At 41.5% G+C, this 25,652-nt stretch overlaps 1 protein-coding gene and 1 long non-coding RNA gene across 2 annotated transcripts in view; one reads left to right on the top strand and one right to left on the bottom strand.

Annotated features, from left to right (window-relative positions):
• The window catches only part of alx4a (ALX homeobox 4a), a 50,789-nt gene that overhangs the window by 4,966 nt on the left and 20,171 nt on the right, over positions 1–25,652 (bottom strand). Inside the window, exons 2-3 of the mRNA XM_072592694.1 lie at positions 24,232–24,530; positions 20,696–20,821 (exon numbers count right to left, since the gene is read on the bottom strand). Of these exons, the coding sequence (XP_072448795.1) occupies positions 20,696–20,821; positions 24,232–24,530 (425 nt within the window). The remainder of the gene's footprint in view (positions 1–20,695; positions 20,822–24,231; positions 24,531–25,652) is intronic.
• Positions 3,467–16,071, top strand: LOC140493804 (uncharacterized). Its single transcript, XR_011963772.1, has 3 exons — positions 3,467–4,330; positions 10,960–11,105; positions 12,518–16,071. It is a non-coding gene; the product is annotated as an uncharacterized lncRNA (long non-coding RNA).

Below are 25,652 nucleotides of genomic sequence, written 5' to 3'. Positions count from 1 at the left end.
ACGAGTTGGACTGAAGGGTCTGTTTCCATGCTGTATAACCCTATAACTGAATTATAACGAGAAGTTATTCATTTTGGCAGAAAGAATAAAAAAAGTAAACAATGAGTGATTGCAGAGCTATGAGAACTAGATGTATATGGATGTCTTAGCACATGAATTGTAAAAGACCAGTATGCAGACACAGCAAGTGATTAGGAAAATAAATGGAATGTTATAATTTACTGTGAGCAGAATTGAATATGAAAGTAAGGCAGTTGTGCTTTGGTTATTCAACGTACTGAAGAGACCACACCTTGAGTACTCTGTATAGTATTAGTCATCTTATTTAAGGAAGAATGTTGGATGATTCCTTAAACTTGGATACAAATAGTGTGCAGGGATATGGGGAGATTTGCACTAGGTAACAGAATCAGTGTAGGTGCGATGGGACAAATAGCCTCCTCCTGCAATGTAATAATTCGATGATTCTGAATAAAAGTGGAAGCAGTTCAGAGAAGGTTTTCCACATTAGTATCTGGAATGGGTGTGTTGTCTTATGAGGAAAGGTTGAACAAATTGGGCTTGTATCCACTTGAATTTAGAAGTGAGAGGAGAATTGATCGAACAAGATGATCTTCGGAAGCTTGACTGAATAGATGTAGAGCGGATGTTGCCGCTTATGGAAGAATCTCAAACTGTGGATCACTACGTAAAAATCAAAGAACAAAGCAAATTTACAGCCCAGGAACAGGCCTTTTGGCCGTCCAAGCCTGAGTTGATCCAAATCCATTGTGTAAACCAATTCCTAAGCATCTGTATCCCTCTGCTCCCCACCTACTTGAGCATTTGTCCAAATGCACCTTAAATGGATCTAGCTTGCCTGCCTCTACTACCTCTACTGGCAATATATACCACGCACCTACCACCATCTGTGTAAAGTACTTTCCACGTATATCCCCCTTAAACTTTTCACCTCTCACCTTGAACGCGTAACCTCTCGTTATTGAATCCCTCACCCTAGGAAAAAGCTAATGTCTAGGCAAAAGTGAGGACTGCAGATGCTGGAAATCAGAGTCTAGATTAGAGTGGCACTGGAAAAGCACAGCAGGTCAGGCAGCATCCGAGGATATCTCTATCTACCCTGTCTATACCCTTCGTGATTTTGTAGACCTCAATCAGCTCCCTGTCCCCACCCCCACCCCCATCTCCTGTTTTCTAATGAAAACAATCCTAACCTCTCTTCATAGCTAGCACCTTCCTTACCAGGCAACATCCTCATAAACCTTCTCTGCACCCTCTCCAAAGTGTCCACATCCTTTTGGTAATGTGGCGACCAGAACTGTACACAGTATTCTAAATGCGGCTGAACCAAAGTCTTGTACAGTTTTAACATGACTTGTCATCTCTAATACTCAATACCCCGTCCGATGAAGGCAAGCATACCATATTTCTTCTTGACCACTCTATCCACCTATGCAGCCATCTTCAGGGTACAATGGACCTGAACTCCCAGATCTCCGCTCATCAACTTTTCCCAAGACTCTTCCATTTAAAGTATAGTTTGCTCTTGAATTAGACTTCCCAAAATGTATCACCTCATATTTGCCTGGATTAAACTCCACCTGCCACTTCTCCACCCAACTCTCCAGTCTATCTGTATTCTCCTGTATCTTTGACAGTCCCCTATGCTTTCTGCTACTCCGCCAATCTTTGTTTCATCTGCAAACTTACTGATTAGACCAACAATGCCCTCTTCCAGATCATCTATGTATATTACAAACAACAATGACCCCAGCACTGATCCCTGTGGAACACCACTGGTTAAGTTTCTCCTTTTCGAGAAACTCCCTTCAACTACTATTCTCTGTGTCCTGTTGCTCAACTAGTTCTTAATCCACCTAACTAGAACACCCTGCACACCATGTGATTTCACTTTCTCCATTAGTTTACCATGAGGGACCTTATCAAACGCCTTACTAACGTCCATTTATATGAGATCTACAGCCCTTCCTTCATCTATCAACTTGGACACTTCCTCAAAGAACTCTATTAAGTTGGTAAGGCATGATTTACCCTGCACAAAACCATGTTGCCTTTCACTGATAAGCCCATTCTTTTCCAAATATAAATAGATTTTATCTCTCAGTATGTTCTCCAGCAACTTTCCCACCATTGGCGTAAGGCACTCCGGTCTGTAGTTACCTGGAATATCACTACTACCCTTCTTGTACAGGGGGACAACATGAGCAACCCTCCAGTCCTCCGGCACCTCACCTGTGTTTAAGGATGCTACAAAGATATCTGTCAGGGCTCCAGATATTTCCTGTCTTGCCTCCCTCAGCAACCTGAGACAGATCCCATCCGGTCCTGGGGATTTGTCCACCTTAATATCCTTTAGTCTACTCAACATATCTTCCCTCCTTATGTCAACATGATCCAGAGTAAACAAACTTCTATCTCTAATCTCAGCATTCAAAACCTCCCATTCCTCAGTGAAAGCTGATGCAAAGTAAATTCAAGGGTCATAAATTCAAAAGAGATATGGTTTAAAAAAAGGTTTCAGACTGCAACTTCAGGACTCTCTTCCTGAAAACGCACTGGAAGTAGGTTTTAAAGGCAGAAGTGGATCGACTCTTGCTAAGCAAGGGTTTAAAAATTATTGGGTGGAATGTGGATTTAAATTTCTAGTAAAATCAGCCATGATCTTATTAAATGGTGGAAGAGGTTTGAAGGGTCAAACAACCTACTCCAGCTCTTGCTAATACGCATAAGCAACTGATCAGGTATATTGTATTTGAAATGTCTTTATTTCATATTTTGAAAATTATTCATAGAATCCTTACAGTATGGAGGTAGGCCATTCAGCCCACTGACTCCGCACTGACCCTCTAAACAGCATCCTGCATTTCCAATGGTTGATTCACCTGTCCTACACGTACCTGGATGCCATGGGCAATTTAGCATGGATAATCCTAACCTGCACAATATTTGACTGTGGGAAGAAACAGCAGCACCCAGTTGATGTTTTGTGCCGAAATATAGCTTACAGTATTAATTACAGTAACTCTAGTGAATTTTGTTTTCCGTAAAATACTTGTGACATTTCATTTAAAGAGGCGAGTTAAAAAAATGAGTTTTATACTTCTTCATGATGCCAAGGCTTTGGAAATGGGAAACGATTAACATTTAGCGAATTGGCTTGTGATCTGCTCATCTCTCTCGATTGTGGACAGAAATGTGGGGCTTGTTAAGACTTTCCACGCTGACCTTGTAATATTACTTTATTTAAACTGCAATAGATGACCCACAAATGCATTGCACTTTTTAAAATGTTCCTGCTAGATCGTGTCTGCATTTGTTCTACACATAAAAAACTCCTGAACTGAGAGGACTACAGAATGTTTAATCTGCAAAGTCTGGACAAGTTTTCCAAAGCACTGCTTCTTGTAACCTTAACAACAAAATGTAACCATTTTTATGCAACATGGCTGCAGAATAGGAAGTGGTCTTGGTGATGTATCACTAGACAAAAAAGAAGCAATATTTGAGCGATCTGGAAGATGAGGTTATCACAAGCTTCTGAAAGCCTTGAAAGGGTTTACGGAGGAGCAAGAGTCAGCCAGTTTAGCTTCCATGACTGTTAACACCATTCAATCAGATCATGGCTGAACTGTATGACTCCCTTGGTTTCCTGATTTTTAACATTATTGTTAGTATCTAGTTAAAATGCACTAATATTTAGTCCTTTTCTTTTGAGCTGTTGTTAATATTTTTTACAAGAATTCACATCAGCTTCATACTGAATAGCTTCATATTGAAATTGTTGGGCCGTCTTTTGGAAATCAGTTACAGAACTAGAAAAGGTGAAGCTATGAAATTAATCAGCCACAGGACAAATGAGTGATTATAATTTTTCTGGTAACTGGAACATTGTGAATGTATTCTTTTGGCTATTTTTGTGCTAATCACTTTTGGGACTAATTTATTTTGTGTCAGACTTACTGTTCGATGTATTTTATTCTGATGGTATTGGGTCATAGATAGTAGTGGGTTAGATTTTTAAGTGCGAGCAGCAGCAGAGGAAGTGACGTTGACCGGAGGGGCAGCTGGGAAGGAAAGCAGTGACCATATATATCAGCAAGGCAGCTAAACCCGAGACTCTACTACTGTAGTGTCTCCCACTCACCCTCCTCCTCTAACCTAGTTAATAAATAGGAAGAGCTGGAGCGACGACCAGGGGACTGCCGGTAATATATCTGGGCAGTGGCTGAACCCGAGACACTACACGTATTGTGTCTCCCACCGCCGCCCGCCCCCACCCCAACCAAAAATAGGACTCTGGTTTGTTGAGGTAAGGATTTTCTGTTTCTTTATCGGTGAATGGTTAAAATTTTACTTTTTATGGTTTATCTATTAATTGGTTTTTAGAAAAAGAGGTATCATAAAGTATTTTAACTCAAACCTATACAAAGTAATAAAGTAATTAACTAAGCAGAGATGGTTGGGCAGGTGATGTGCTGTAGCTGTATGATGTGGGAACTGGCTGATCCCATTGTGAATGGCAGTGACCACGTCTGCAGCAAGTGTTGGTTGCTGGAAGAACTCCGGCTCAGAGTTGATGATCTGGAATCTGAGCTTCAAACACTGCGGCACATCTAGGAGGGGAAGAGTTACCTGGATGCTTTGATTCAGGAGGCAGTCACACCTGGGAGATTAAGTAATTCATATTCAGTTAGTGATCAGGGACATCAGAGTGTGACTGTAAGTGAGGCAGGTAGGGGGAACCTGAGTTCAGGAGTGCAGGAGCCTCAGCCCTTGACCTTGTCCAACAGGTATGAGATTCTTGCTCCCTATATGGATAAGGAAAAGGGCTCTGGACAGGATGACCCAGCTGACCACGGCACCATGGTGCAGAAGGCCATTCAAGAAGGGAGAGCAAAAAGACAAGTAGTTGTTATAGGGGATTCTATAATTAGGGGACAGATAGTATCCTATGCAAGCCAGATCAGGAGTCTCACATGGTGTGTTGCCTGCCCGGTGCCAGGGTGCGGGACATCTCCGACCGGCTTGAAAGGGTATTGGAGCAGGAGGGGGAGGATCCAGTTGTTGTGGTCCACGTTGGGACTAACAACTTATTCAAAGCTAGGGTGGAGGACCTGTTTGGGGATTATCAAGCACTAGGAAGGAAATTGAAGTACAGGTCCTCAAGGGTCATAATCTCCGGATTACTGCCCGAGCCACGTGCCAATTGGCATAGGGATAAGAAAATTAGGGAAGTAAACACGTGGCTAAAGGATTGGTGTGGGAAAGAGGGATTCCATTTCGTGGAGCATTGGCATCAGTTTTGGAACCGGGGGGATCTGTACCGTTGGGACGATCTCCACCTGAACTGACCTGATACCATGTTCTAGCAAAGAGGATAAATAGGGTCAGTAGGACTTTAAACTTCTGAGTTGGGGGGGGGGGAAGGAAAAGTGAAAGCGACAGGGAGTGTGGAGTTAAATGGAAAGATAAGCAGGAGGATAGCATGTGTGCAGGTGGATTTAACCTTGAGGCAGATTAGGAATGCAACAAAAAGGAAGGATAACTTAGGACATCTTATGACTACCAATATCTCTAATGATAAGAATGTTAGCATTAAGGCACTTTACCTGAATGCTCATAGCATTCGTAACAAAGTAGATGAACTAACGGCACAGATCATTGTGAATGATTATGATGTGATAGGCATCACAGAGACATGGTTGCAGGGGGTTAGGACTGGCAGTTAAACATCCAAGGATTTACAACTTATCGAAAAGACAGGGAGGTGGGCAGAGGGGGCGGGGTGGCCTTGTTAGTTAAGAACAAAATTAAATCTATAGCACTGAACGACATAGGGTCAGATGATGTGGAGTCTGTGTGGGTGGAATTGAGGAACCACAAAGGCAGAAAAACCATAATGGGAGTTATGTACAGACCTCCTAACAGTGGTCAGGACCAGAGGTGACACATGTACCGGGAAATAGAGAAGGCATGTCAGAAAGGCAAGGTCACAGTGATCATGGGGGACTTCACTATGCAGGTGGACTGGGTAAATAACGTTGCCAGTGGATCCAAAGAAAGGGAATTCTTGAAATGCTTACAGGACGGCTTTTTGGAACAGCTTGTCATGGAGCCCACAAGGGAACAGGCTATTTTGGACCTAGTGCTATGTAATGAACCAGACTTTATAAAAGATCTTAAAGTAAGGGAACACTTAGGAAGCAGCGATCATAATATGGTAGAGTTCAGTCTGCAGTTTGAAAGAGAGAAGGCAAAATCGGGTGTAATGGTGTTACAGTTAAACAAAGGTAATTATGAGGGCATGAGAGAGGAACTGACGAAAATCGACTGGAAGCAGAGCCTAGCAGGGAAGACAGTAGAGCAAAAGTGGCAGGAGTTTGTGGGTATAATTGAGGAAACAGTACAGAGGTTCATCCCCAAGAAAAGAAACATTATCCGGGGAGGGATTAGACAACCATGGCTGACAAAGGAAGTCAGGAAATGTATCAAAGAAAACGAGAGATCCTATAAAGTGGCCAAGAGCACTGGGAAATCAGAAGATTGGGAAGGCTACAAAAACAAACAGAGGATAACAAAGAAAGAAATAAGGAAGGAGAGGATCAAATATGAAGGTAGGCTAGCCAGTAATATTAGAAATGATAGTAAAAGCTTCTTTCAATACATAAGAAACAAATGACAGGCAAAAGACATTGGGCCATTTCAAACTGATGCTGGAAGCCTAGTGATGGGAGATAAGGAAATAGCAGGAGAACTTAATAAGTACTTTGCATCACTCTTCACAGTGGAAGACATGAGTAATATCCCAACAATTAAAGGGAGTCAGGGGGCTGAGTTGAGTATGGTTGCCATTACAAAAGAGATAGTGCTAGAAAAGCTAAAAAGGTCTTAAAATTGATAAATCTCCTGGCTCCGATGGGCTACATCCTAGAGTTCTGAGGGAGGTGGCTGAAGAAATAGCGGAGGCGTTGGTTGAGATCTTTCAAAAGTCACTGGAGTCAGGGAAAGTCCTGGATGATTGGAAGACCGCTGTTGTAACCCCATTGTTCAAGAAAGGATCAAGACAAAAGATGGAAAATTATAGGCCAATTAGCCTAATCTCGGTTGTTGGTAAAATTCTAGAATGTAATCCATCGTTAAGCATGAGGTTTCTAAATTCTTGGAAGAGCAAGGTCGGATTAGAACAAGTCAACATGGATTTAGTAAGGGGAGGTCGTGCCTGACAAACCTGTTAGAAATCTTTGAAGAGGTGACAAGTAGGTTAGACCAGGAAAACCCAGTGGATGTGGTCTATCTAGACTTCCAAAAGGCCTTTGATAAGGTGCCACACGGGAGGCTGCTGATTAAGGTGAGGGCCCATGGTGTTCGAGGTGAGCTACTGGCATGGATTGATGATTCTGGATTAGTGGTGCTGGAAGAGCACAGCAGTTCAGGCAGTATCTGAGGAGCAGTAAAATAGAGTCTTACTGCTCCTCGGATGCTGCATGAACTGCTGTGCTCTTCCAGCACCACTAATCCAGAATCTGGTTTCCAGCATCTGCAGTCATTGTTTTTACCTATGGATTGAGGATTGACTGACAGAAGGCAGAGAGTTGGGATAAGAGGTTCTTTTTCGGAATGGCAGCCAGTGACAAGGGGTGTTCCACAGGATTCAGTGTTGGGGCCACAGCTGTTCACGTTATATATTAATGATCTGGATGAAGGGACTGGGGGGCATCCTAGCAAAGTTTGCCAATGATACAAAGATAGGTGGACAGGCAGGTAGTACTGAGGAAGTGGGGAGGCTGCAGAAGGATCTAGACAGTTTGGGAGAGTGATCCAGGAAATGGCTGATGAAGTTCAATGTGAGCAAATGCGAGCTCTTGCACTTTGGAAAAAAGAATACAAGCACGGACTACTTTCTAAACGGTGAGAAAATTCATAAAGCCAAAGTTCAAAGGGATCTAGGAGTGATAGTCGAAGATTCTCTAAAGGTAAACATGCAGGTTGAATTCGCGATTAAGAAAGCGAATGCAATGTTGTCATTTATCTCAAGATGGTTGGAATATAAAAGCAGCGATGTGCTACTGAGACTTTATAAAGCTTTGGTTAGGCCCCATTTGGAGTACTGTGTCCAGTTTTGGGCCCCACACCTCAGGAGGGACATACTGGCACTGGAGTGTGTCCAGCGGAGATTCACACGGATGATCCCTGGAATGGTAGGTCTAACATACGAGGAACAGCTGAGGATCCTGGGATTGTATTCATTGGAGTTTAGAAGATTAAGGGGAGATCTAATAGAAACTTACAAGATAATACATGGCTTGGAAAGGGTGGACACTAGGAAATTGTTTCCATTAGGCAGGGAGACTAGGACCCATGGGCACAGCCTTATAATTAGAGGGAGTCAATTCAGAACAGAAATGCGGAGACATTTCTTCAGCCAGAGTGGTGGGCCTGTGGAATTCATTGCCGCGGAGTGCAGTGGAGGCCAGGATGCTAAATGTCTTCAAGGCAGAGATTGATAAATTCTTGATGTCACAAGGAATTAAAGGCTTGTGACATGAAATGCCCATCAGCCATGATTAAATGGTGGAGTGGACTCGATGGGCTGAATGGCCTTACTTCCATTTCTATGTCTTATGGTCATCAGTTAAATGTTACAGTTTGCTGCAAAAGATTTCCTTTTTTGGAATATTAAAATGGAAGAAGCAGCAGCAAAGGTTTAACGTTCCTGGTGGGCCTTTACATTCCATCGGTAAATTTACCTTGATATAAACAGGACAGGAAGTAGTCCACCCCACCTGACCTGTGAACAACTCTTAGCCAGGGCTATGCACATTCAACCTGCGGCCCTGCTGCTTCTATTTTCCCCATGTTCTTTTTTTTCAATCATCTAATTTACGTTTAAAGAATGCAGCTTTTCACTTCATTGGACAATTATGTCCAATCTTTCCAATGTCACTTAGCTTCATGTGCCTTTGTTTTTCTTTAATTTTCAGAAGCTGGTGCTCCAGGAAGTATACATTTATCTGACTTGGGGTATGAGAGGGATACTACGGAAGTAAATAGAATTATTATAACACTTAAAAAAAAATTAAATGACGATATTTTGACCAGCATTGCTCAGGGGAAAGACAGTTATTAATCTAGCATTTCTCTGGAAAAAAAAAGGGGCCTTTGCAGGGGAGTAAAGTGCAGCCAGACTGAGCCACGAAGGAATGCAATTTGTTTGAAGGCTTTATTTTTGCATTCCTCACAATTCCCTCTGCATTTGCCTTTTGTTCTTATTATAAACTTTGACCTGAAAGAAATTAATTTTAAGTGTGCAATGTAATAGTGGGAGTGACAATTTAACAGCAGCATTTATTTGGTTACTGGTTTACTTAGATGCAGTTTCCTTTGATACATTGATGGCTAACTGCGGCCAATCTTTTAACTGCAGATGCTGAACAGCAAAGAGAGGGAGATGAGGTTAAACACGCAACTGTGACCGACAGCAAACTGTCAGATTTCTTTATCAAACGTTATGAGAAAATACAACGTCTCACAATAAGTTTGATTTTAATCATGAGATTTAGTGTTCAGGAGGCAAATTGAATTGTACAACTGACCGTGTGTTTTAAACGTTTTGAGAGATGGTGGGGAGAGCGATTAGAGAAGCATTGAAATAAACCAGCGGTTTGTGATTGACTGAACTAAGGGCATACGTTTTCGTTTAAAGCATTAGATCATGCATCATTGTAAATTCGACAAGCGGTCGACTATTTTTATACTCTCGAGCAGTAAGCTGCTTTGCCCATATTTCTGGAAAAATAAACATCTTTCATATGTTAATAGTGTTTGCCATCAGTCTCCATTTAGCTCATCTTCACCACCCCCATTTCTTTCAATCTCTGCACAAAATAAACCACATACCATCAAGATCATTAGCAGGTGTTTATTGAACTCCAATCATTTTAACCATGCTTAAATTGAAAATGTGGATGGCTTTCCCCGCTTTTGCTTCATTCTGTTTATAGCTGCAGAATTTGCTAATCTCAATCTTCAGGCATCAAAGTAGGATTTGCTGTTTAGATCCTTTCTCCAATTGTAGACGATGCTTCTAAAATAGCCACCCGACCCTGCATATGCCTGGCAGCCCACCTGTTCCAAAATACTCGATAAAATGCTTGCGACGTGAGGCGATATGACTCTTTATTTGCACCGACGCTAGGCTCCTGACTGTCAATCAGACCAGAGGCATCTTGAAAAGTTTAAGTATTTGCAGCTTGAGGACTGCTAATGCATTTGATGGAAGTGAAACCTACTTTCCTCGTGCACCCAAAATATAAACTCTGTATCCTCACGCCGCGTTTCTTACGTTTTGTTTTACGCGTTAGACAGTTGTTTAGTGGGGGGTGGGGAGAAAGTAAGATTAAAGTAATATGGTAAGAAAGACTGCGCATTTGACAAAATAAAATCCTTGTGGAGTTCAGGAAACTATTTCAGTTTTAGAAACACCCCGTCCTACATAATCAAAAACATCCGTGGTCTGCGCGTTGCTGTTCTATCGTAACGCCAGAGATTCTGTCGTTTTAAAATCCCTAATGAAACATATAGTCACATCCTTATACCATTTGCCATGGTGTGAATTTATTTTCACAAAGTTGCTCCATCATTGCACTGGCTCTGCTGGTTTTCATTTTAAACTACACATTATTCTGGATATTCAGTCTGAAGTAGAAAGATGGACTTGAAGATTGGACCGGATTGCAAGATGCTGCAATTCATTAGACAGAAAATTGCTATCATATTATCCAGGAAAATTAGATTGACAAATATCTGGATTAAAATATCCAGAAATGCACAGCTTGTCCATTACTTTATCTGTTTGGCATGAAATCACTATAGAATGTTTAGCTATTTCCGAAAGAGCCAGCCTTCCAGAGTACTTTAACATGATTTTGTTTTCCACAGATTATTCCATTTGTACCGCATGGGTATTTGGCTACAGCACATTTTACATAAAAATAGTTATCAACAATTTAGAAATACCGGTTCCCATTTTATGTAACTGGACAATATATTTAACAAGAGGTTTTTGCTAATACTAACAATAAAAGGTAAGATTGTATTCAAATATACTGTGTTCAGATGAATTGGTACATTTCATGATCAGTGTTGACAATTGGACAGTATATCTGTAGACTGCAAGTGAAGCTGCAAAAGTGTTTGATTTATCAGCTGTCCAGGAGCACAACTATTTTATGTGTAATTTTTCAGTTAGCTTCTACCTGGCCCAAAAAAAAGTGTTAAATTTATTAAAACTCTGAGTGTTCTATTTTCTTACCCGACATGTAAATTATTACTGACTGAAGCATGCCACTGTCATACACTTGGTCCCTTCCTCACTCAATGCAGCTGCAATAATTTTCTTAACAGTCACACTTTACTGTGGCAACACTTGGGGTTGGATGGTGGGGTAGAATTTCACCAGAAAACTGGGTGCAAATCACAAGTTGTTTTTCTGTGAAGGTGCAATCCAATTTTCCCCCAAATTCACATTCATAATAAAATCTTCAATGAATCAGCGTAACTGAATGTAACTTTTTTTCTTGACATTAGCGAAAATTGTATCTTTAAGAGCAATCAGCTTTTGCAGTTTATCAATACTGTTGAAAATGGTTTCACAAAAAAACAATTTATTGTGTGTAGGCCTCCATTTGTGAGTAACATGATGTAAAATTACTGGAATTGATGAAACCCTATTGACTAGTTTCTTTGATATCCAATAGTCAATTTTAGTACATATTGTCTTTTTAAAATCTTACATAAAATGTTATACAATAAAAATGTTAGTGTTTGCTCAAAAGGGAAAAAAAAAGCTCAATTAATGACCTCAAAACAGTGAAAGCTTCCTGCGGTCATTTTTTCATTCTAGGGTGTGACCCATTTTGTGGGTGACATGCCTTTCATAAAATAGTTTAATAACACACAAAGACAATCCAATTTGCACTTGATACAAAGTTGAATTTAAATTCCCTGCTTTTTTGCACAAGTTCAGTCACTTTCAGCTATTTTGCCCTGGTGACACTACTGCAATTCAGCAGAAGACCTACTCTGGGTATATGAGTATGCATTCTAACAAATGGATGTGATCTCCAAGTTTAACAGACTAACCCCAGGACATTGTGGTCTAACCCTGAATTGCAAATCTCAAACTATTTGTGAATGCAACTTTTATAATTAGTGTCTCACAGGATGAAGGAGTATAATATTTTAAATTCATCAAAAATCCTTCATTATGGAATACTGTCACACGATAATAACATTAATGTGTGCTGTCTTAGGATAAATCATTGTGTAAGGAATTTTGTTTAATTATTGTGAACAGTCTCTTAAACATGCATTTATACTGTTTGTTTCATTTTAATGTGAAATGGAATTAATTTTCCCTGAAAGTTTGTATTAGAACCTGAACTGACTGCAATGTTTAATAAGATTGGTGCCATGTTCCATTTTGCTCCAATTTTAGATCAGGCCCTGACTGCAGATTCAAACTGTATTTAAACAATGCTCATTCTTCAGAGACCATCTTCATCAGTGCAGCCTTGTCTGCAGCAGATGACTTATTGAAGAACTCATCATAGGGCCAGAATCCTGAGGCAAATCATTTTGTGCGGAGCTCTAATGGTAGTCAAAGGAAGAACTTAAAGAAAAGGCTTTAGAGTATCCTTTAAGGAGTTTTGGAATTGACCCTGAGTCCCAGGAAAAGCTTCCCCAAAGTCACTGCAGCTGGCACAAATAAATATGAAATCAGTGAGGCCGTCCCTGAAAGCAGGGTCTGAGAGAGCAAGGAGTGGACATCCTGAACCAGCAATGCATCCAAAATCCAATCATCTGTAGGATACTGTCCTACATATAGCAGAACCTTCTTGGCGCAGATCGACTTTAGCTGTAATCTATGTATACACTGGAGCCTGACCAAATGCCTCCCACCCACCTCAGACAAAGAATATGGTCACCTTCGATTTGTAGGATGAATGAAATTAAAGAATTCAAGCATGTGGCCTGTGATTTTAATTGAATGATTTCAAAGAAAATTGCACTGATGAATTAGCCTCTACTGTATGCTCCTAGTCTTGATGAAAACAAATTTATTAATGCTTGGAATGTGGTTGGGCCAGCATTTGTTGTCCACACCCTAATTACCCCTTGATTTAAGTGGCTTGCTGGGATATTTCAGAGGACAGTAAGAGCCTGGTGTTACATGTAGGTCAGACCAAATAAAGATAGCAGATTTCCTTCCCTAAAGAGCATCTGTGAACCATTAGAGTTAGAGTTGCAATAATGGTTGCCATTAGTTCAGGTTTAATTTTTTTTTTGAAATACAATTTTTGCCATCTGCCATGACAGGATTTGAACACACATATCCAGGGGATTACTAGCCCAGTGACAATACCACTAATCCACCACCTCCCTTTAGTTGATACTAAACTGTGACATTCGTGCAAGTTCTTACAGTTTGCACCAAAAATATATCCTTAAGTCTGAGTTTGAACATACCATTGGTAAAATGACACTGCGAGTCATTGTCTGTATTGCTTAACCTAGATAACATACAGCATAAAGAGATGCACAATGCAAATTGGCATTGTAAGAGTTCATTAACCATTCAAATTCAATGTTGATATGAAGCAAATTTATTTTTGCGCTGACAGTACACTTGTGCAGTGCAAATCAAGTGTTGAAGTTCAAATATCAAATGACATCCAGCTAGGTAAGTAAGTTGCTAAGAAAACATAAGAGAGTCTGCGAAGTGATATAGATGTGGGCAAAGAATTGTCAGATGGAGTATAATGTGGGAAAATGTGAACCAGGCCATTTTGGCAGGAACAGAAAAATGGTATATTGTTTTATCTGGAGAGAGATTGGGATTGGGATTGGGATTGACGAGGGACTTAAGGGCTATGGATGAGCAGACAGAAGAGTGCAGTGAGACCTCAACCAGATCAGCCATGACCTTCTTGAATGGCAGACAGGTTGGCAGGTGTGAGTGGCTCTAACCTGCTCCTAAGTCTTACTTTCCTATATATAAAGACATGAAAGCAGAGGAGGTCTCTATCTTTCATGTAGTTTCATTCCATTTTGTTCTTATGTCTGGTGAGATTTGACATTTTGGCTTCCATTACCTTGGAGCTGCTGCACTGTTCTGAAGAAAACCAACTTTTTTTTAGTGATGCTGCATCCTCTAAAGACAGGACCAGCACCTACCAATATATTGAGATTTTTGGGAGGCATTGTTTTGCACCATTTCAGTTTGACACCACACAGATTGGGAAAAGTTCCCTTCATCAGAACTGTTATATCGGCACAATACATAGTGCTTAATGTTGGAGGAAGTTTAATCAGAGACTGAATTTAGTGTCAGGACCTGACCAGTTATCACTGGGTAAAAAGAGTGAATTTTTCCAGATAAAGTAATTCTTTTAGAGCGAGGTGTAGTTGACATATAAGTTTATGCAGTTTAGCATTAGTTCTGGTAGTACAGGTGTTGCGTTAGTGGATTTGCAGAGCAACAATTTTCCATTAATCCAATGCAGTGTCAACTCTGTTTGACAAAGTGGCTGGGGTTATTTGGGCCTCGGGTTGGTGAACATATCTGATCTTAATTTAAATGTTAACAGAGCATTTACTCTTGACATTTAAATTCCAAACTTTTGGGAGACTTGTGTGCTCCCAGGGCTCCTCCAGATAGGAGTTTCAACAAGACATAAGCCAAGTAATATTCTGACTGGAGGCTGAACTACAGCTATTAATTCAAGACAGGGAGCTACAGTGTAAATGGACACATTCAGTTATTATATACTGAACAAAGCTGATTTAAAATAAACTTGTTCCAGCCATTTATTACCAATTTTGTTGCTGATTCATTCAAAAATTCTGTGACGTTGCCACAAGTTGTTGAATAATCCTAGAATGTTTAGGATATCTATCTGGATTTCTACATTTCACGATATTTATTTGTGCAAATAAATTTTTACTGCATGTCTTCAGGGTAAAATTTGCTTCAAAACTCCATTAACATTGCAGCTTGCAATTGTGAAAACTTGGACAATGCAGGCATGTTGATTGTTGGGAATCATAGGTCACACTAGCACTTCCACTGCCTGATTTTGTCGATCATTCTCCGATATGGAGTTGTGGCATATGGGGTTCAATGCCTCAATGTTCAAAAATTGTGGGAGACTTTTTTTTAAAAGAACAAATTCTCTGTAGTGTTCACATCAGATTGGGAAATGTAAGCCTATCTTCTAAGGTTGAAGCACCAGTTAAGCTACACTAGATTCTGTGTCTGCCTTTAAAGCTGAAACATTTGTGCAGAAACACAAGAACTGAGGTTTTGGGATACAGATACAACATACAAAGTCAAGTGGGATCTGTTTTTCTTTTAACTAAGTGCCAACATAAATAGTGCCCATTTCTACAAAGGTTCTGAGTCAGACACTGAAGATCCTTTCCACTCCAGCCATGTTTGAGGTTAATTTGACGTCATTACAGTTCTGCATGGTTTAATGACATTTCAATCCAGACCCTTAAAACCTGAAGACTGGATCTACACTATGCAAAGAAATTCAGACTTCTCTTCAGCAACCACCCAGCTGCAGCCAATCACTTCACTTTCATGCTAAACTTTGGGTAAGGCCACATGGAAGTTGCAGCCTAACATGTTCCATTCTGCATTTGGCTTAGGGTGTGGGACCACCTGGACTACATTACTTCAGCTTCACATTAGTATCTGCACAACCACAAACTGCAAAGTTTTTTTTGTTAACCACTAAAGCTCTCTCAGCTCTTCTGCAATCCTGAATATTTCTCTGGCAGTTCAATGGTGATGACCAGACATCTGCATATGCATTCAACCAGCAAGCTTAAAGCACTTCAGCTAGAAGGAGTCAGGAGTTGAGGATGGTGAATTGGAAGGTCTGGTATTGTTTACTTTGGCAGAGAGAAGACTCCAGGGACATGTTTAAGCATTCATCATCTGGGGGGAAATAGATAGCTTGAACCCTCTGAATTGTGGGGGCGGAAATGTAGAGAGTGGAGTTGGGGGTGGGTTTGGGGAGGTGGGCAGGGAAGAATCTCCTGGCAAGAGCTTAGGAGGAAGAATGTGCACATGAATTTAACTGTTTTCTGCATAGAGCACGGCAAATTTACCTCTATAACTTCATGGCCAGATAATGTGGAAGAGTAGTGAATAGTTTGAAGACAGGTAAACGATGGGTTTAGAGCTTTCCATTGGCAATCCGTTTTACATTCTATTCAATCATAGAAAAGAATGTAGTGCAAAATGTATAGAAGGCTTCCTCTGCACTATTACTAGTTTTAATGTACCTACTAAAGTAATTTTCCCTTGTACCACTTACTGCAGTACAGTGCCAAAAGTAGCGTGATTAATCCGATGATAGAACTGGAAATCCATGAAAATGTCAGTTAACTATCTTTGTATCAGGGATAAGAATTGGATTCAGAATGTAAACGTAAGGAGAATTTATATCTCAGAATGTGAAGGTAGGAAGTTTCAACATTGTTGTTGCTCTTTCACGTAGATTATGAGGATAGGTTGAATCAGTTAGGATTTCATCCACTGAAGTTCAGAAGAATGAATGGAAATCTCATGGAAACCTATAAATCTCTAACAGGACCAGACAGGATAGATGAAGGAAGGTTGTTTCAAATTCAGGTGGATACCAGATCAAGGGGTCACGATCTAAGGACATGGGGTAAACCATTTAGGACTGAGATGAGAAATTTCTTGACCCAGATTAGTCGAATTGAGGTTAAGGATCAGACATAATTTTACCAAATGGTGAGCCAGCCTTGAGGAGCCAAGTGTTATGTCTTTAATTGTTTGGGATGTTGCATTGTTGTCAAAAAATGTGTGGGAAAACTACAGTCAGTAAGGTATCATCTGAGGAGCAGGAGAGTTGATGTTCGGGCATAAGCTCTTCATCAGATTTCAAAATGCTGCCTGACCGGTTGTGTTTTTCCAGCACCACACTTATTGACTCTGAACTCCAGCATCTGCGGTCCTCACTTTCTCCTATGTTTGCACTGCTGGCATGATTACAATTTATTATCAATCACCAAATTCACTTAAACTGAGTGACTTTTATGCCATTTCAGAGTACAGTTGAGAGTCAAGCACATCTATCTAAGGGAAGAAGGCCTTATCCAGCATGGTAACCATCCAATGCCTAAGCTGACTGTATTACGTAAAGTACTTTTGGCCTTGCTGTCATCTACTACGACTGTTCACCATTCCAAAATCATCCTGGAATCCAACATAACCACAGCTTCATTTCTGTACTGCATGCCATCTTCCTAAATACCCTACACCCGGTCTCTTCCACCTTGACCTCCAACACAAAGTGCAAGGAGCTCATGGATTCTTTGCCAATTTGGTGAGCTGTCTTTGCTGCTTCCCACCTTTCAGCCATCTTCCTGGCTAAACTTCCATACTTGCCTAATTTTCTCTAATTTTTCTCCAATCTCCATGCATTTCTTCTCTGAGCTCACCTTCTCCAAAAAGCCCTGCTCCGGTTCCCTGGATCTAATTCAGACTAAATTGCTGAACATCCAAATTCTCTCCCAGGCTCCCATGTTTCCTGGTACAGTTAATAGTCCTCTCCGTTAAAACATTGTTCGCCTCCCTTCCTTTAAGTCTGCTTTCATCACCTTATCTCCTTAACAAAAAAGAACAATTATAAACTTTCCATCCCTGCAAACATTCGCCCAACCCCAAACTCCCTTTCCTCTCAAGTCCTGGAACATGCTGTCACCTCTCAAATTCATACGCATCTTTATAACTCCACGGTTTAATCATTAATTAGGTTTTGGATTCTGTAACAATACCAAAGCAGCTCTTATCAAAGTCACAAATGACATTCAATGTGACAGTGATGAAGTAAATGCTCACTCTCACTCTTCTCAGAACGTCTGAAGCTTTTCACAGGTTTAATCATGTCATCTTCCTCCAGGTCCTTGCCCATTTCATGCAGCAGGGTGGGGCTTCGTTCTTGTCAACCCAAAGCCAGAGAATTACCAATAATGGCTTCCTACTCAGGATCTTGTAGTACAATGGTAATGTTACTGAACTAGTCATCTGGAACATAAGTCCAATGGTTAGGGTCATGAGTTTGAATCCTATGATGGTAGATAATGAAATTTGAATTCAGGTGTTAAAAAATCTGGAATTATAAGCTGGTATAATGGCATCCATATAAACCAATGTTGATTGTTGTTAAAACCTACCTGGTTCACGAATTGCTCTTTAGGGAAGGAAATCTGCTGTCTTCAACTAGTCTGGCCTAGCTATACCACCATGCAATATTTTCAATTGTTTCACAGGATGTCTCATTAGTGAGTAGAGCAGTATTTAATGCTCATGCCTAATTGGTTTAGAGGCAACACACTGCTGGTGTCTGAAGTCATATGTGGGCCAGGCCAGATAAGAATGGCAGTTTCCTTCCGTAACCAGCATTAGTGAACCAGATGGGTTTTCCTGAGAACCAACAATAGTTTCATGGTCATCATTTGATTCTTAGTTTCAATGCTTTTTCTTAAATTTAAAATTCCACCATCTGCAAGATAGGATTTGAACCCAAATCCCCAGAACATTAGCTGGGTCTTTACATTAATAATCCAGTAACAGTACCAACGTGGCTAACCCCTAACTGCCCTCTGGGCAATTAGAATGGCCAATAACTATTGGCCTAACCAATGACACCACATTCCCATTATATCACTGACTGCTCAAACATACTGCAGTTTGGTGATATCATCCATTGCCATCCGTGTGCTGTGAATGGGCAGCCATAGCCCACCACCACCTCTCTTGACCTCTCTACCATCACTAAAGCCCTGTGCTGGATAAACAAAAAATCAAAGCAACATGGTGTTGAGAAACCATAAACCATTATCCCTGCTCCCACCATAAATGTGGTTCCCTCACCAACTTCATCATTCTCACTGGCAACTATCAGAGACTGAATCCAATTATTCCAATTTTAGATTAGATTACTTACAGTGTGGAAACAGGCCCTTCGGCCCAACAAGTCCACACCGCCCCACCGAAGCGCAACCCACCCATACCCCTACATCTACCCCTTACTTAACGCTACGGACAATTTAGCATGGCCAATTCACCTGACCTGCACATCTTTGGACTGTGGGAGGAAACCAGAGCACCCGGAGGAAACCCACGCAGACACTGGGAGAATGTGCAAACTCCACACAGTCAGTCGCCTGAGGCGGGAATTGAACCCGGGTCTCTGGCACTGTGAGGCAGCAGTGCTAACCACTGTGCCACCGTGCCGCCCACATCTCACTAGCATTGTATCACATTTCACCAGCAGGTGAGATTCTGACCACATATCTCACATATCCATAATATCACCCAACTCTGTAAATCAGAAATCATCGAATGCTCAATAAAAACTGAAGGAACTGCGGATGCTGGAAATCAGAAACACAAACAGAAATTGCTGGAAAAGCTCAGCAGATTTGGAGCGTCTGTGGAGAGAAATCAGAATTAATTTTTCAGGTCAAGTGATCCTTGCTCAGAACTTCACTTGACCTGAATTGTTAGCTCTGATTTCTCTCCAAAAATGTTGCCAGACCTGCTGAACTTTTCCAGCAATTTCTGTTTGTGTCATCTAATATTCTGCTTCCCCTTGTTTTAACTTCTACCAAGTTCTGTTTACTCATTACCTCTGTTAACCTGCAATAGCTGGTGGTTGTGTAGTGTGTTTATTTATAAATTCTCACCTGTGTTTTCAAATCCTTTCAATAATGCTTAACTCTCCTCAGTGGAGTTTAAGAAACAACTACATTGCTGTGGATCTGGAATCACCTGCAGGCCTGACCAGTAAAGATGACCAATTTCTTTTCCTGCAGAATATTAGTGAACCAGATGGTTTTTGTTTACAACAATTGACAGTCCTTACATAGTTGACATTAGACTGACATTTTTTCATTGCTGATTTTTATTGAATTCAAATTTCACCATTGGCCAAAGTGTGATGCAAGCCCATATGTACACCACAACTTAAAACCTAACTCTTTGATGAAGCTTTTACACCAGCTGCTCTAATGTTACGTCATGTGAATTTTATACAACTTTATTTTTAATGCCCCTGTTTACAGTGTTTTTAAAGTACCACTTGTTATTCACAGTCACTGCTCCTTGTGAATGATTGTTTGATGCTGACAGGCTGTCAGAGATAAAACTGTCCATCTCCCAAAACAGACATTACTCCCCATTCCGTGAGTTCAAAATTTACACTGAGCTGTAATTTTAACTTACTCCTGCTAACTTCCTGCAGTTCTGTGAAGATGCTACAGTTTTGCAACTTCCATCCTATGCTGGTGTTGAATATTGAAGTCCTGCTGGTTGCTGTTATTAAATCAACTGCATTTGTTTTTAACTTTCAAACCAGGTCAGAGGCAAATAATGGCAATCCTGTAACATTTCACAAAATCGAGATGCCTTCTGAAATATGGAGTTGGACATTTCCCTAAATCATTTCAACAAAACAGCGCAGAACATCAATGATGTGGTTGTTTCCAGGCAACTCAGTGTGTACTATATGCTTTGAACTGGTCACAGGTTATTCAGAAACTCCTTTCTAACAGTAGATGTGGTGCCTACCTGTGCATAGTTCTCCCTGGTTAAAATAGGTAATTCATAGGCAGTGGAGAAATGACTGCGGACTTGCTGCATCTGTCCAAAGCGTTCTCGTTTCCTCCACTTAGCTCTCCTGTTCTGAAACCAAACCTAAAGCCAAGCAAAGAAGAGGATGTCAATTGCTTCCATTTTCGGCGGGACACTTTTGAATGGGATTTGACAAATACTTCAATCTCACGACAATATTTTTCCACATTACACCTCTGACTTGAGAAATTGCTGGTAGAACTTATTTTGGACCGAAATTTTCTAACTTTACTTTGATGCTTTGGCTCCTCAGATGAAATGCAGCAAGCTGAAAATCTAATAATTGAAATATTGATTTCTGAGTTTTAAACAAGTTGCCCAGAGGTGCTACAGTTGAATCTGCACATACAACAGAATGCACAATTTGTTTTCAAAATAAGATGAGTTATTCTACAAAGGTGTAGTATTTTTATTTTATCAATTAACAATGTAAAATATGGATTTTACTGCTCCAAACGAATTTGTAAATGGGTAAACGTTTACTAAATCTGGATAGAGAGAATGACCTCTGAAAGATGTTAATCGTTAGTAGGCTGAAATGCCATTGTGAATTCATCATCTTCCCACAGTTTACTTCCCCTCATAATAACCTGTTCAGATGTTACCACACACCTCAAGGTATGTGGTACTTGAACAGGCGCCTCACCAGGCCAGCCCTCTTACATGAACGAACTGAACGACTAGAGGTCAAATCTTCGAGTTGCAAATAAAAACACATTTAAATTTGTTCCACTGAGTTTATTGCTTGTAATCAGATTCTAGCTCATCTGTAAACCCTTCCTTTTTTTTAATTGACCTGTTTTTCTTATCAACTTGGTCAGCGATATTATAATACACCTCTGAAGCAGGCGGCCTCCTAGACCGGGGTAGCGACGCTACCTCTGCGCCACAAAGGCCCTCCAAATGAGTTTGCGAAGAGATCATCGGAAACCAATCATGATTGGTACGAGTTAAATATCAAATCGATAGCATTTGAAGTTTGTTAACTGCCCTCATTGAGAAAGATGTTCTCTCTCGGCTGCAGTATCTTGCAAGATGCCTTTTATTTCTCCTCGATGGTTTCATCTCCTAACCCCACCCCCAGCAGTATGAAACAAGACTGGAGATGACAAGATAACGCTGCTAATGCGATTGTCTCGGGAAAGGATCCATTTTACAACCAGAATAAAGACAAGACAAATGCAAAGGCTGAATGAGTTTTACTGGCTGGATTGGTAAATGTTGAACTGAACGCGAGTGAAACCGGATCGCTGTCCCAACTTTCTTGGGGGGAGTATGGGGGCTGCAAGTTGGGAGCTGCTTGGGTTTCTGAGTGAACAAGCTCAGCTCCAATGAGTAATAAACTGTAGTAGTGCTAACAGGGTAGGGAGGCACACTGGGGAGAGCTGTGACCTGGGTCAGTGCACCCCTTCACTGGTAAAACGTTACAACTGCCTCCGGTGGGTAGTTTTAAAAGCTCCTCAATCACCATCCCGTGCCGTTACCATGAGCTGGTCAAACTCTGACTTGGTGTGCCCCTGAAGTTTTGAGAGTTTGGAATCACTGCGTTTACCCCGTTCCAAAATCAAAGCCAGAAAACAAGAAAGACTCCCGCTTACTTCAAGGGCTCGTTTTGTTTTTTTTTAAAGAAATTGATGATCTTAGCGGCGGCGAAACCTTTTGGGATGTTGGGGTTTTTTTACAGGATGGTACCGCAGCGAATGTGTGTTGTTCAGCGTTAAACTGTCCTCAGTTTTGATTTGACTTATCATTGTCACGTGCCAAGATACGGTGAAAAATATTGTTTTGAATGTTATCCAGGTTAATCATAAGTACATCAGGGTAACAGAACAAAACGTAGAATATAGTGTTTGAGCTACAGAGAAAGATCAGCTGATAATACGCACTCTATAATGGATGACCAGGTCCATATTGTGATGGGATTTAGGGTGTTCCTTGTTGTAAATATTCTCAATACGGACAACAACAAAGAGGTGAAAGGAACTATTCGGTAAAGATTCAGTTGTCGGTTTGATTAGAAGTCGTGAACTCTGAGACATTGTTTAACAAACCGTGGGGTTGGTCTGGAATCTCTGAAAGGCCAAACTCAGAAGTTAAAAGCAGATCCGTTTTATCTACAAAAACGGCTCGGAAATGCGTGGAGCTGATGGCAGGGTCCAAAAGGCGCAGTGATTCTCGTTGCCGCTTTAATTTCTTGCTCCCTTCCCCCCCGCCCTCCTATAGACCGGTATACGGTGTGCTCCTCACAGAGGCTCCTCTGGTTCAACCACTCTCTCTCTCTCTGGGAAAGAGGCAGCTTTGCAAGAAAACAAAATATTCGGTGGGAGCCGCACAAAGCGAGTCTCCCTGAGTGAGGGCGAGACAGGACCTGCACTTAATCTCTCAACTGAGTTGGGGAAGGAATATCTAATCCATGCAGCCGCCAGACAGCTTCACAAATTCCCGCCGAACGGGAAAGGCGATGGTTTGGGAAAAAGCCTCCCTTCTAGTCCCAACCCCAGTCAGTTCTCGAAGGTTGATTTAAGAATCGCTGACGAGGTATGTCATCTCCAGAGGTGACCTGCCGACGGCCCGACTCTCTATACTCTCTCTTTCTGTGTTGGATACTGGCTGTTGACAGTTCCAGGTTGGCATGGGGAGTTGGTGGTGCCCTGTCCTGTTGAACATGCCAACACGTTAACCTCCTTTGCACTAGTGCAGAGTGCAGACAGTGTCAGAGGGCCAGGGTCAGTGTGGTGTCGATATTAATGCTTCATTTTCCTGTCACATCCGAGAACCAGCTCAGATTGGTGTTCCCGGTTAGTTACTGCTCCCAAACAACATCTGCAGGAATTCTGTGTGCCTCACATTTGGGATCTCGCTTTTTAAAAAAAATTTCTCCCTTCGATTTTTACACCAAGCGCCACTTTAACGTTGACTTTTGAACAGTACAGGTTTCGTGATACACAAATTATGAGAAATGTTTAAATTGGTTAGTTTGTTTTTTATAAAAAGAAAGTTCCAAAAACAGATAGTGGTGAGTTTGTAACTCGGATACAATGAAAAGTTGCGCAGACCGTTTCAAAAACGAATTAGAAAAAAGTACTTTTTAAAAAAAAAGATTCGGTCCATTTGGGATTTAGTGGTCTCAATGAGGCACCTCTGGACAGAATTTAAGAAGAATACTGGACAAGGCCAAATTGCCTTTACCCCTCGAGTGGCCATGGATTTAGTGTAGTCAGGCATTCACATTATTTAGGAGATGACCTCAGTGAGACAGGTAAAGTGGAAGTGTGAAAGGAAGGCTCCAGTGCCGATTAGTTAATAAACTGATGCAGGGGAATGATTAATAAACCCTAAGTATTTACTCGGGGGAGCCTTTAATCAATCGGAGATTCCCGAAGGAGGGATCTTAGCGTTTGTGTATCCCTGCTTAAACAAATGGGACTATAGTGCCTTTAACTAACGCCCACCTCGTTCCCCTCACTGTTTACCTGGACACGGGCTTCAGTCAGATCCGTCCTCAGTGCAAGCTGCTCCCTGGCGTACACGTCCGGGTAGTGTGTCTTTTGGAAAACTTTTTCCAGTTCCTCCAGCTGGTAGCTGGTGAAGGTGGTTCGGTTCCTGCGCTTCTTGCCTTTGTTGCTGTCACTCTCTGCCTTGTCCATAGCGCCCGGCAGCTCGGTGTTGGCTGCTTTCATTGCTGCCTCCTTGACACTGAGATAGGAACTCTCCATCACTGCTGGGTCAGGGCTCTGGGGCAGGTCTGACTCTCCCAGTGGGCTGTCTTTAGCTGAACACAAACAAGAGCAAAAAATAAACCAAAAGTGAGGCTTGACAGCACCGGCCAACGCTTAATAATCCTACAATCTCTTAACCCTTTCCAGCGCTAACTTCCATTCCTCTTTATAGGAAACGCCACTCGCCTCAGAAACATTAACACTGATTTCTCTCCACAGATATTGCTGAGCTTTTCCAGCAATTCCTGTTGTTGGTTTTTTTTTTGATTTACAGCAGTCCCCTCGGTTTTTATAAGAAGTTCCACTTTCCTTTGAATAAAACCATCAGCACCCAGTACCAAAACCCCGCTACCCATTCCAGCCGCTTCAGAAAAAGGTCCCGCAAAAGAAAATATCCGACACGAAGCCTAGATTGGTTCACAACGTCAATTCACTTTGTTTTGTTGTCGGGACGGCTCCCCCACCCCGGTCTGACTGTCTCTAAACACCGTGTGTCTGGATGTTCATACAAACGGCGCCTGGTTCGGTGTCCCGTTGCCCGGGGCCGTTCACCGACTGCTCTCAGCACCAACTCCCACCCGAAGTGAACACTGACTGAAGTTGCACCGACCCCCCGCTTGTTCCACACGGAGCAGTGAACAAGGTTAGCCCCTGTTTTGCTGCCTTCCTTCCAGCGCGTTCAGGCACAATCGAACATCTTCGTGCGTTCTACACACTTTATAATTGGAGTATACTTTTCAAATGATACTGACTGAATCCTTAGCAACATCTCCTGTTAGTTTTTGATCGTATTGAATTAACTGATTACATTTCCAACTCTGGGATCACGCAGCACCACTAATGTAGACATGAGGGGAGTTTTCAAACCGATAGCATTGAGCGATCGGCGGTGGAGGGTCGCACATTGTCATAAAGCCGCTTCTATTCAAAAAGGAAAAGAAAACCCAGAGCCGTTGGGAGTGAATTAAATCTTAAACCGCTCGGCCCGTGAAAATAAGCCTTCAGTGCAAACAAAAAAAACACAGGATTGAGAACAAGACTGAGATGACCACTACCTCAGTGTCTCTGTGCTGTGTGTCTTGGAGCCATTGTGAATCCGGTTTGTCCCGCCCCCCCCCCACCGTGTTATACAAACTGGGATCAGGCACCGACTGAACTGACCTGGCTCTTTGCTG

The sequence above is a fragment of the Chiloscyllium punctatum genome, chromosome 22 (genome assembly GCF_047496795.1).
Source record: "Chiloscyllium punctatum isolate Juve2018m chromosome 22, sChiPun1.3, whole genome shotgun sequence".
NCBI classification, from domain to species: domain Eukaryota; kingdom Metazoa; phylum Chordata; class Chondrichthyes; order Orectolobiformes; family Hemiscylliidae; genus Chiloscyllium; species Chiloscyllium punctatum.
This window is presented reverse-complemented; position numbering and strand designations above follow the sequence as displayed.